This window comes from Danio rerio, chromosome 5 (genome assembly GCF_052040795.2).
Source record: "Danio rerio strain M-AB ecotype USA chromosome 5, GRCz13ab, whole genome shotgun sequence".
In the NCBI taxonomy this organism is placed as follows: domain Eukaryota; kingdom Metazoa; phylum Chordata; class Actinopteri; order Cypriniformes; family Danionidae; genus Danio; species Danio rerio.
This window is the reverse complement of record NC_141025.1, coordinates 55,420,324-55,434,263: the sequence shown is the minus strand read 5'-3', so window position 1 is coordinate 55,434,263 and position 13,940 is coordinate 55,420,324. Positions and strand designations below refer to the sequence as shown.

At 40.3% G+C, this 13,940-nt stretch overlaps 1 protein-coding gene across 1 annotated transcript in view; it reads left to right on the top strand.

Annotated features, from left to right (window-relative positions):
• Positions 1-13,940, top strand: part of si:ch73-280o22.2 — a 203,660-nt gene that overhangs the window by 9,754 nt on the left and 179,966 nt on the right. The window contains 1 exon segment of the mRNA XM_087254122.1: positions 8,309-8,447. Coding sequence (XP_087110248.1) covers positions 8,317-8,447 — 131 coding nt within the window. The 5' untranslated portion in view covers positions 8,309-8,316.

Genomic DNA, 13,940 nt, shown 5'->3' with positions numbered 1-13,940 from the left:
ACACTCCAGCTTTCAATCATATTCTGTCTCCTGACATATTTTGTCAAATTCAGCTGAAACTGATGTGCAGTGCAAACCTTTTTTTTTTTTTTATATTAGCCTGAAACATGTGAAACATTGTCATAGCCATTCCAGAAAGTTCAGAAAAAAAAGTCATCTGGCAAAAACAACATGCACATAGTCAGTAAACACAACCAGACTGGATTTATTCCCCTGAAACCTTTCTCTCTCTCTCTGCCTTTTTTTCATGTTTACCTGTATCAAGTGAATATTACTCTTTGCCTGTCTCAACCAGCCTGCAATCTTCTCACCATTTTGGAGTAAGACAATGTTCATCATCAATATATTAAACAACCCGAAAGCTTTATTTAAGAGTTTTGGGAGCTAAGAACATGATAAGAAAACCTTTTTTCGGTAGTTTTAAAGCAGAGGCACTGGCTGCTAAATATTTCACACCACTACCTCCAGCCTGAGCGAGGAGCAGTTTGTAAGGGTAGACATGCGGAGAAATACTAGTGTGTCTTTAAGTGTCGAGAGAATACATCTGCCCCAGCTCTTTCTCTCTAACACACACACACACAAGCACAGCACCAGCTCTCTGCCTTGTGTGGCAGCTTTCAGAACTACTCTGGGACTCCACAACATTTGAGTTCAAAATAGATAACAAGACAAAGGAAATGGAGGGTGCATCTGCCTAATTGGGCCCTATGTGGTGACAGCATGAACCTGACACTTTTCCCACAACTCTCATGTGGATGAGACACGGGCGATGATGCGCATCCCTTTGTAACATCGGCTCCACACACAGACGCGCGCGCGAATACACACACACACATACACACACAGACACTGACGCAGTCGGTCCCAGTGTAATTACACTGTTCGGTTCCTAATCCTATGTCTTAAAAACCTACACAAGTCACTCTCTCTCTCTCTCTACTCTCCCCCTCAGACAGTAGTCGGGGCTTGAATGGAGTTTAGAAAATAATAACACGCGAGCTTAACTGCGGAGTCTGTCAAGTGAGGGAAATAATATTTGTCCAGCTGGACAGCCTTTCCCTTTGTGCGGGCTAAATTAATGTTGAGATTTCTGTCTGCGCGAAGAGAAAGGGCTGTCGTGTCGGAGAGGAAGTGCGAGCTGTTTGGTGTTTGACAGGGATTATTAAAATCAGCCCAGATGAAGGGGAGAGGGGCGCCAGCAAAGCCAAATTGACACTGACACTCTCCATTACACTCCACTTGACTTGCGATGACGACGTTGATACAGTCTCTCTCTCTTCTCTCACACACACATTGGATCGAGATTTGAACATTGAGGGCTTTATAGCAATCTGAGGCCAGATGGATTGTTTATTTAAAGCGAGGGCAAGAAGATGTGTCAGTCTATATCCCGACGGTGTCTGGTAATACTGCAAGGCCGCTCTTTTCCCGATATGCATGTATTACCGCCGAGCTGTACTGTAAATTGAATGGCACTTCAGTTTGACACAAAGAGGGGAGGCGGATAGATGAAAAGCAATGGATTGAGGCTGGAAATATTTATGGCAGATGATAACTAGCACCTTGTTCCAGCTGCGCTTTTGACGCGCAGCCGCTGATAAGGATCTTGTTGGAGGTGAAATCAAATCATTTCGCGTAAGGGGCCGTCATGTGTGTTCGAGGACACATTTCATCAAATGTAAAGGATTCTCTTTTCATGCTTACATTTGATCTCATTCAGACAAATTCAGCACACAAGCAGACATCCATTATTTTTCTTTTCCCCTACACTTCTTTTCTTTTTACTTGAATCAGCTGGCTGGGAGGTAGGTTGTGGAGGACACAAAAGATGGGAAATGGAGCTCTTTGGATATTTTACAGAATATAATAGTGAGCTGCAGAAGCATTGCTCTTTTTCCCTCTTAACAGATCTCGCATAAATAAAATAAAAATGGTGGAAAAATGTTCCTTATCAATCCTTCTTTTCCTAACAGTTCTTTTTACACTGCCTAGCAAAAGTCTTGTCGCCTATCCAAGTTTTAGGAACAATCAATAACAACTTGACTTCTAGTTGATTATTTGGTATTAGACATTTGTATGAAAGGCAAACACCTCTAGATTGCACTTATTTTAACAAAATAAAATATGATCATGCCTTGATTTTTAATTAATTAATTAGGACAGTAAGGTCTGACTTTGCTTAGACAAAAGTCTTGTCACTTAACAGAAATATTGTACAGTACAAAATATAGAGTCATGGTGAAGTGGAAAAATAATTAATATTGTGTATGACTCCCATGAGCTTGGAGGACTGCATCTATACATATCTGCAATGACCCAAATAACTTAATAATAAAGTCATCTGGAATGGCAAAGAAAGCATTCTTGCAGGACTCCCAATGTTCATCAAGATTCTTTGGATTCATCTTCAATGTCTCCTCTTTCACCTTACCCCAGACATGCTGGACATGGTGACAGGGCTGGCCAATCCTGGAGCACCTTGACCTTATTTGCTTTCAGGAACTTGGATGTTGTGGCTGAAGTATGAGTGTGCGCTATCCTGCTGAAGAATTTGCCCTCTCCTTTGGTTTGTAATGTAATGTGCAGCACAAATGTCTTGATGCCTCAGGCTGTTGATGCTGCCCTGCGCTCTGCAGACCTCTCGCATACCTCCACACTGAATGTAACCCCAAAACATGATTTTTCCTTTAAAAAACTTGACTGATTTCTGTAAGAATCTTGTGTCCATGTAGGTTCCAGTAGGTCTTTCTGCAGTATTTGTGATGATTGGGATGCAGTTCAACGGATGATTCATCAGAAAAATCTACCTTCTGCCACTTTTTCAAATGATCGACTTGAAGTCAAGTTATTATTTGTTGCTCTAACAATTAGGATCAACAACAAGACTTTTGTCAGGTAGTGTACATACAATGAAATACAATTAGAAATGAGCTAAAAAAAAAAAAAAGAATGAGCTAAAATATGAGGAACAATGAGCTAAAACACAGATAAGAATGCACTGAAACATAAGAAAGAATGAGCTGAAACATGGGTAAGAATGAGCTGACACTTGAGGAAGAGTGAGCTGAAACAGAAGGAAGAATGAGCTGAAACATGGGAAAGAACGAGCTAAAATGGAAGAACGAGTTGAAACATGGAGAAGAACAAGCTGAAACAAGGGGAAGAACGAGCTGAAACATGGGGAAAAAACAAGCTGAAAAATGGGGAAGAACGAGCTCAAACATGGGGAAAGAACGAGCTGAAACATGGGGAAGAACGAGCAGAAACATGTGAAAGAACGAGCTGAAACATGGGGAAGAACGAGCTGAAACATGGGGAAGAACGAGCAGAAACATGTGAAAGAACGAGCTGAAACATGGGGAAGAACGAGCTCAAACATGGGAAAGAACGAGCTGAAACATGGGGAAGACCGAGCTGAAACATGGGAAGAACGAGCTGAAACATAGGGAAGAACGAGCTAAAACATGGGGAAGAACGAGCTGAAACATGGGGAAGAACGAGCTGAAACATGGGGAAAAACGAGCTGAAACATAGGGAAGAACCAGCTGAAACATGGGGAAGAACGAGCTGAAACATGGGGAAGAACGAGCTGAAACATGGGGAAGAACGAACTGAAACATGGGGAAGAACGAGCAGAAACATGGGGAAGAACGAGCTGAAACATGGGGAAGAACGAGCTGAAACATGGGAAAGAACGAGCTGAAAAATGGGGAAGAACGAGCTGAAACATGGGGAAAGCACGAGCTGAAACATGGGGAAGAACGAGCTGAAACATGGGAAAGAACGAGCTGAAACATGGGGAAGAATGAGCTCAAACATGGAAAAGAACGAACTGAAACATGGGGAAGACCGAGCTGAAACATGGGGAAGAACGAGCTGAAACATGGGGAAGAACGAGCTGAAACATGGGGAAGAACGAGCAGAAACATGGGGAAGAACGAGCTGAAACATGGGGAAAAACGAGCTGAAACATAGGGAAGAACGAGCTGAAACATGGGGAAGAACGAGCTGAAACATGGGGAAGAACGAGCTGAAACATGGGGAAGAACGAGCTTAAACATGGGGAAGAACGAGCTGAAACATAGGGAAGAACGAGCTGAAACATGGGGAAGAACGAGCTGAAACATGGGGAAGAACGAGCTGAAACATGGGGAAGAACGAACTGAAACATGGGGAAGAACGAGCAGAAACATGGGAAAGAACGAGCTGAAAAATGGGGAAGAACGAGCTGAAACATGGGGAAAGAACGAGCTGAAACATGGGGAAGAACGAGCTGAAACATGGGAAAGAACGAGCTGAAACATGGGGAAGAACGAGCTCAAACATGGAAAAGAACGAACTGAAACATGGGGAAGAACGAGCTGAAACATGGGGAAGAACGAGCTGAAACATGGGGAAGAACGAGCAGAAACATGGGGAAGAACGAGCTGAAACATGGGGAAGAACGAGCTGAAACATAGGGAAGAACGAGCTGAAACATGGGGAAGAACAAACTGAAACATGGGGAAGAACAAGCAGAAACATGGGGAAGAACGAGCTGAAACATGGGAAAGAACAAGCTGAAACATGTGGAGGATTGTGCTAAAACGAGAGGAAGAATGAGCTAAAACAAGAGAAAGAATGAACTGAAACATGTAAAACAACAAGCTGACACATGGAGGAAAATGAACTGAAACGTGGAAGAATGAGCTAAAACAAGAGGAAGAATGAACTGAAACGTGGAAGAACAAGCTGAAACGTGGGAAAATGACCTGAAACGTGGAAGAATGAGCTAAAAAAAGAGGAAGAATGAACTGAAACATGTAGAAGAACAAGCTAAAACATGGGGGAAAATGAGCTGAAACATGGGGAAGAATGAGAAAGCCAACTATTCTCCTTTTGATTTGCATTGGGGGAAGAATTTTGGGTTGTGCAGTTCACATAACTTCTACAAAGTATGTTGTAGACTGTAAACTCACTTTTTTTGGTCACATACAGTATGTCACAAAAGTGAGTACACCCCTCCCATTTCTGCAAATATTTATTTATAACTTTTCATAGGACAACACTGCAGAAATGACTCTTTGACACAATGAATAGTAGTCAGTGTAAAGTGTGTATAGCAGTGTAAATGTATTGTCCTCTCAAAACAGCTACAAATACAGACAATAATAGCTGAACCCCTGGCAACAAAAGTGAGTACACCCCTAAGTGAAAATGTCAAAATTGAGCACAATTAGTCATTTTTCTTTCCCTGTGTCATGTAACTCATAAGTGTTACACTGTCTCGGGTATCCACAGATAGCAGGTGAGTTAAATTTGGTATATAAGCTCTTTCACTCTCACAACCAGGCCACTGAAAGTTCAACATTGCACCTCATGTCAAACAACTCTCAGAAGACCTGAAAAACTTGAACAAAAAATTGTTGCCTTACATAAAGATGGCCTAGGCTATAAAACGATAGCCAACACTCTGAAACTGTGCTGCAGCACAATGGCTCAGATCATTCAGTGCTTTAAGAGGACAGGTTCTTCCCAGAACAGGCCTCGCCATGGTCAGCCAAAAAAGCTGAGTGCACGTTCTCAGCATCACATCCAAAGATTGTCTTTTTAAAACAGATGGATGAGTGCTTCCAGCATTGCTGCAGAGATTGAAAATATGGGAGGTCAGCCTGTCATTGCTCAGATCGTACTGCATCAAATTAGCCTGCATGGTTGTGGTCCTAGAAGGAAACCTCTTCTAAAGACGATGCAAGAAAGCTTGCAAACAATTTGCTGCATGCATGCAAACTAAGGACCAGGATAACTGGAACCATGTCCTGTGGTTTCAGACCAAGATAAACCCATTTGGTTTAGATGGTATCAAGTCTGTGTGGCAACAACCAGGTGGGGAGTACAAAGACAAGTGTGTCTTGTCTACCATTAAACATGATGATGGGAGTGTCATGTTTTGTGGCTGCATGAGTGCTGCTGGCATTGGGGAGCTACATTTCATTAAGGGAAACATGAATTCTAACAAGTACTGTGACATACTGAAGCAGTTCTCTCAGAAAACTGGACTGCAGAGCAGTGTGCCAGTATGATAATGACCCCAAACACACCTCCAGGATGACCACTGGCTTGCTAAAGAGGCAGAGGGTAAAGGTGATGGACTGGCCAAGCATGTCTCCAGATATAAACCCCATAGAACACCTCTGGGCCATTCTGAAAAGGAAGGTGGAGGAGCACAAGGTGTCAAATGTCCCCCACCTCCATGATGTTGTGATGGAGGAGTGGAAGAAAATTTCAGTGGCAACCTGTGAAGCTCTGATCAACTCCATGCCCAAAAGATTTAAAACCATGCTGGAAAATGATGATGGCCACACAAAATATTGACATTTCACATTTTCACTTAGGGGTGTACTCACTTTTGTTGCCTGGGGTTTAGCTATTATTGGATGTATTTGTAGTTATTTTGACTGGACAATAAATTTACACTGCTATACACACTTTACACTGTCATTTCTGCAGTGTTGTCCTGTAAAAAAGTAATAAATAAATATTTGCAGAAGTAGGAGGGCTGTACTCACTTTTGTGACATATCGTACATAACGCATGTCTATTTTCCTCATTTAAAATCTTAACAAAATGTTTACAAATTGTTATTTTTCTGATTCCAGAACTCTGTTGTTAGTTGTTTTGGAAAATATAAACAGATGTTTCAATATAATGTTAACATATAATTTCTCTGTGCATTTATTTTTAACGTTTTTCCTCCAAATGTCACATCCATAACTCTAGAATTGCTCATGCAATTTTATGATAAACCAAGGGCTATTCGGATAACTGCAGTAAGAACTCGAAAACACTATAAAGTTTAAATAATGGCTCTAATTCTGAGATAAGAGGTAAGCCCAAATCACAGCTATAACAATTTTGGCACAGAAAAATAATATCATTGGCAAAAGAATCCAATCCTTTTTCCAGCTGATGAATAATAAAAAAATATATATTTACAACCAATTTAAAATCTCATAAAATGACATTAAACAACAACTGTGGCATCTAATAGCAACTGCATTCTTCTAATAAACAGAACATTATCAACTATCTTTGATTGAACGGGCACTAATATAGATCAAAGGATACTATACATTTATATCTGCTGCTATGAATCAAAGACTGTAGAATACACTAGATAGTGCCTGAAACGCACACCACAAGACAGCAGCAACTACTTAAACCCCCACAAACAAGTAAACAAAGAGTCGCAATCATTTTTGGAGGAGATTCACCATCAAGACCAAGTTGTGGATTATTTCAGAAGAGCAGCGCGATCTGACAAAGTATTATTCAGAGGATGATAATGTGTAGAACGACCATAAATAAGGTTGATGTCGTGATCTTGTTCCTTTCGAGTGCGCATGGTCAGGAAGATGGGCACCCTGAAAAAGGCTAATGTTGTTTGATTCAAACATTTAGAAGCAAATCTTATGAAACGTTTGTTGTTTAATTTTGTTGGTGGTTCCACATTTTTAATCTAATTGTTTTCCCATTTAGACTGAATAATAATAATAATAATAATTCCTTACATTTATATAGCGCTTTTCTGGGCACTCAAAGCACTTTACACAGTGGGGGGAATCTCCTCATCCACCACCAGTGTGCAGCATCCACCTGGATGACGCGACGGCAGCCATTTTGCGCCAGACCGCACACCACACACCAGGTGATTGGTGGAGAGGAGACAGTGATGCAGCCAATTGAATATGGGGATGGTTAGGAGGCCATGATGGATAAAGGCCAGTGGGCAGATTTGGCCAGGATGCCGGGGTTAAACCCCTACTCTTTTCGAAGGACATCCTGGGATTTTTAACGACCACAGAGAGTCGGGACCTCGGTTTAACGTCTCATCCGAAAGACGGCGCTCACTGAGCAGTATAGAGTCCCCGTCATTATACTGGGGCATTAGGACCCACACAGACCGCAGGTTGGGCGCCCCCTGCTGGCCTCACTAACACCACTTCCGGCAACAACCTAGCTTTCCCATGTGGTCTCCCATCCATGTACTGACCGGCGCAGTCCTGCTTAGCTTCAGTGGGTGACCATGTGAGAGTTGCAGAGAGCTAGCTGCCGGCGAGCCTACTGCCTGAGAAGCATATTTAAATATAGCCGATAAGTGAAATGACTTGTCTTAAAGGAACACGCGTTGGAGTCACTTCTGCATTATAAAAATGAGCACATGTATAATTCTATAAACAGTGCAGTTGAACAGCTGTTTAGTCTGAATGTTTCAGGCTGATGTTTGCTCTTGAATTTAAACATTTTTCCAATGATTTATTGTTTTTAGGGGAAGAGATGGAGGGGCAAGGTGACTTCCTCCATGATCATGCCTTTGTGGAACTGCAGCTTGAAGGAATCCCTAGTGATGTGGACATCCAGAACCTGATCAGAGACACAGAGGAAAAACTCAGACTCAATGCCTGCAGGTCAGTGGGCTAGATAACTTGTTTTATGTTCATGCACATGCACATCATTGTCATTGTAGGTAAGGTGTGTATTTTTTAATTTTCAAATACAAAAAATTGCAACAAATAGGGCTTGATAACAAAGTTTAAGTTTAAAGTTAAAGATAAAGTTGGTCCAGGGTCAGTAACAGAGAACGCTTCAACACTCTATGTAATCATAACCTAATTTTGATTTAAACTTTGATTAAAACTACATCTTTACATGTTTTGGTCAAATGCATTAACATTTAAATATGTTTGGTCATTATTATTAAGTAAATAAGTAATTTGTATTGTTTTGTTTTTTGTATTGTATTGTAAGTTATTAATACTTTTATTTAGACAGAGGAAATTGTTTTATTTAGCTTTTTAAATTAAATTTTTTTTATTTTATTATTTAATTAAATTAATGTAACTTTGTTTTATTTTATTTTTCAATTTAATTTAATTTTATTGTATTTTATTGTATGTTCATTAATTTATTCATTCATTCATTCATTCATTTTCCTTTGGCTTTAGTCCCTTTGTCGGGGGTCACCACAGCAGAATGAACCGCCATCTAAACCGGCATACGTAATTAACCCAGTAGTGGAAAATGTATTTATTTTGCTTTATTTTACTTAGCTTTTTTTTTTTTTTTTTTTTTTGCTCTATTTATTTTATGTTATTTTAACTTAACTTTATTTTTCTATATAAAAAAAAAAAAAAAAAAAAAAAAAAAAACCATTAATTTATTATTTTTCCTTCACCTTAGTCCAGGAATGAACCACCAACTATTCAGGCATATTAAAATAACCCAGTGATGGACAATTATTTTATTTTATTTTATTTTATTTTATTTTATTTTATTTTATTTTTACTTTATTCATTAATTTATTCATTTGTTTTCTTTTATTAATCATTATTAAAATGGATTCGCCACAGCAGAATGAACCACCAACTAATCCAGCATATATTTTACTCAGCGGATGCCCTTCCAGCTGCAACGCATCTCTGGGAAACACTCATACGCTCGCATTCACATACACACTCACACATAACGGACAATTTGGCTTACACAAATTCCCTTATAGTGCATGTGTTTGAACTGTGGGGGAAACTGGAACACCCAGAGGGAACCCGTGAGAACATGCAAACTCCACACAGAAATGCCAACTGACCCAGCTGAGGCTCAAACCAGGGACCTTCTAGCCGTGAGGCGATCATGCTACCCACTGTTTATTTTGTTTTATTTTATTTTTCAATTTTTTTGATACGTGCGGTTGAATTGTGGTTCGTCAGCAGTACTTTTTGTGCTAATAGTTTCACAAAACACATACGCACAAATATGTTGCAGACATTTTGTAAATGTTTTTAGAAACCGTAATCACAAAGGCACATTTTGGAGTATCCTACTCAATTATACTACTTTTAAAGATATTTCAGAAAATATAAGTTTAGGTCTCTTAATTTGTATTCACTCAAGGCACAAACAATAAGAGTTTTGCATATTTTATAGAATAAAAGCTATTTCCGTCAAACCTGAGGTGCAGAGAAAGAAAGGTATGATTATGGATTGTGCCATTAACCGGTACACAAGGACAACAGGCTTTCACACATCCTGCAGGTTTCAATGGATAAAACCATTCAAAACAAGACAGTCTCATTAAGTATTGATCCCCCATGTTCTTCAGTCTTGAAGGTGCTGGTTCTTTGAAGATTATTGATCACCCTGATCTAAAATGTATCATTTTACACATACACAACCAACTTGTTTTTACTACAAGGATACACTACACTACACGTGAATTGCCAATATCAGTATGAGTGGATGTAATATTGCATAGGCTAATATATTAAGCACAATGATTTTTTTTTTTGTCATTTACGAGATGTAACTGTGGGCTGGTAGCAATTATTTAGTGCTTGAGTGGACATTGTATGGCGCTTCATTTGCCGAGCTGTTGTTTCCACAGATGCTTCCTCCTTAATCCTAACATTGAGACCACATGATTAATTGAGGGCTGATGAATAGCACGCCACTTCATCTGAAATCAATGAACTTAAACGCGTTCTGAATGCACGCTCTGAGCTAGACATCCCTTTTTTCCCATTTTGATGGAAGGTTGTGGCATTATCAGATATTGAGGTTTTGTTGTCGGTGAAGGACATGGTGACGAACGCCCCTGAACTTGTTTCTCTGTTTTAATTCGGAATCTCTTTACATTGATAATGTGCCTCTGACTCTCCTAGCTTTTTGGAGGACATGCTTCTCATCACCAGGTCTCTGTTTTCTCCTCTCAATCCTTCCATCTCCTTCTCTTCCTGATGGCACCTCTTTCCATTGTGCCGCCTGTTTCGAAAAATCTATCTCTGCCATGCTTTTATCCTTTATGTTGCTCTGAGGACACGCGCAGACCAGAAGGGTCTACGCTAAATGTGTTGTACGTGAACAAAGGCGGTCTTACTCCCCCCTCCCTCAGCCATTAGACACACGTTCTCATTCCTGTCCGTCCGGCCTCTCTCCTCTCCAAATGGGAAAGTAATAATTGAAGATTCCACATCTTGAAACGAAAACCCTTGTGTGGGTAATTCAAGGATTATTACTGAAGGCCGAGACGGTTTTTCTGCCTCTCTAAGCATTAAAGGGTTATTTTGTGTTCTTGGAGAAAGATGGAAGATGGGGAACCATTATAAGAACAAAGAACCTGGATAATAGGGAATTGCGCTGAGAAGAAAGGAAAAGAGAGAAAGGGAGGACAGGCAGGGTGAAGCTGCGGTGGTCAGTTTGGATGCTGGCGAAGACTTGGCCCTTCATCGTGACCTCCACTAGGGTGGGCCAAAGCTGTGTTCTACACCTGCTACCTAATCCACTTATCCGAGGACAAGCTCTAGAAAGGAACGGGAAACCGGAGAATTTGCGGCTGTCTGCCTTGTTTGGCGGTCCTAACCCATTTACGGGTCAGAACGACAGGCTGCCTTCTTTCGGCTCTCGGATGTCGGAGATTTGCCTAAGAGCTGCTTCCTAATTGAAGGAGATTAAGATAGCCTGTCAAGCAGCCTGGGATCTCCCAAATTGAAACGCTGTTATCCATTAAGCTTCATCAAATCGGACACTCAGGGAGGCCACCGGCAGTACGTCGGCCCCTAATGAAGTGTCAGCCATAGTCCAGCGACGGGAGGCCGGGCTTCGGATTTCACCCCGGCTTACTGAAGATAGTCGCAGCGGTGTGCCAATTTACCTTGTGTGTGTGTGCGAGTTAGTGTGCGTCCTGACAAATAACCCGTTGGGGCTTTGGCACCGGAGGAGGCTAAGCGGGCCAGATCTCGAGTCGACGGGATCCACTTTCATGGGTCTCATTGGGTCCGGCGTATTCGGGGAGGGGGAAAGAGAGGCCTTCTTTGATAGCTCGCAGATAGGCTATTTGTTTCCTGGGCACATGACTTGGTGCTCACTGAAGCTGGGGCTTATTTGAAAGAGATCTTTTCCTCTCCCTCCCTTTCACCCTGCTATTTCCTTCTCCGCTTCTCTCTCCTGGAGCGCGACAGCCCACCCACACTAAATTAATTTTGACAAGGAACTTAAGATAACGTCAAAGCGCTGACTAATCAGTGTATTGGGTTTCTGTAAGGCAGAGAGCTGTGAAACATGCCATCATATTTAATAAAAGACTCCCGTTGCCTCTCTCTTTCTTTCTAGTCCTCTTGTTCTACCTCCCCCCACCCTCTCTCTCCCTCTCTCTTTACCTGGTCTGTCATGTCTGGTTTGTGCGGATTTGAAAAACAATTACAGTTTTTGGAAGCGTGATTGGCAGACAGAGAGGAAGCAGAGAATGAGGCTTAAGGGAGCTTTCGCTAGTCTCTGCGCTCTGGGTTTTGTGTGGTGCTGGTCTCCCTCAAATTCCTTTCAACTTCTCCTTTTGTTGTTGTTTGATTTAAAGGGTAGATTAATCAGGAATTTCTTTTTTTGTGCGTGTGTGAGGCTGTTGACAGTCTTTTTGGCTTTAGTGAGTGTGTTTCTCTGAGACTCTCTCTCTTTCTGTCTGTCTGCCTCAGTTCTTTTTTTCTCATCCTGTGTGGCTATTGGAGTCGGTGAAAATCATGTTATTGGATCTGATTAATCTGGAGGGGGTTAGCACACCTCTTCAGGTGAGGTCAGATGATAGCACAGTATTATAAAGCTATACATCTATGTTTTAGTTTGACTTTTTTTTTCCAGACTTGGATATTCATGATCAGAATCATATGGATGGTCATGTAATTGTAAATCTGTTTATTCTAGCAGATAGTTGTGCCAAATCTATTTTTTTTTTTTGCCAGCAAAGTAAAATTTGGTCATCACGACTTTATAATGACTGCATTATGAGTAATAGTAATTTGTTTTGTTTAGTTGACCTTTGTTTTATTTATTTATTTATTAATTTATTAATTTATTAATTTATTTATTTATTTAGTTAGTTAGTTAGTTAGTTAGTTAGTTAGTTAGTTAGTTAGTTAGTTAGTTAGTTAGTTAGTTAGTTAGTTAGTTAGTTGACCATATCACACCAATATTGCGATAACTACATTGGTTGCCGGTTCATTTCCAAATAGACTATAAAATGTAACTTTTTGTTTATAAAACTTTGAATAAACTAGTGCCACCGTATCTTTATCATCTGATCACTACTAAGGCCCAAACCTGATCGCTTAGATCAAATTCTTCGTGCCATCTATTGCAAACACCTCAATCTTGTCTCAAATTCAGGGACGATAGAGCCTTTGCAGTTGTGGGCAACTATGGAATAAGTTACCGTTAAAAATCAGAATAGCACCCACTCTATCTATTTTTAAATCGATATTACAGAATCATATTTTTTCGATTGCATTTAGCATTCCCTAATGGCGGTTCCAGGCTATGTTAAATTGATTCTTTCTTGGAAAATTTTACTGTTGTTACTATTGTTTTATATTGTTGTTTTTACTGTAGTGTATTGCTGTTTTTATCTTCTACTGCTACTGTACAGCATCTTGGTCGGCCAAAGGTTGTAGTTTGGTGTGCTCTAGAAATAAACTTTGATTTTATTTAATTTGATTACTACTGTGAGTTTTAAAACGAACAACTTATAATAGACTTTTATTGGTTTTATGCATATATTTTATTTATTTATTTAATTTATGTATTCATTTATGTATCAATTTATCCATTCATGAGTTTATTTCAACATGGGCTCTTTCTGAAAATATAGCCCTATAATCATTGCAAATTATATAGTCAGAAGTAGGTATGGGTGCATTTCGTCTTTAAAATGAACGCTACAGGGCGGTATGACGCTTTCCAGATGACGCTTGCCTCCATATTGACGGCTTTCTCACTGTTACCAGTTTATCCAGTTAGCTTGCTATGTACGTCGGCGGACTTGAAATGCAGAGGAATTGATCATGATTACGGGGTTCGACTCAGGCAAAGAACGGTTCCAGAAAGCGAGTAAGACAAAAACAGAAGTCAAAAAATTAAAT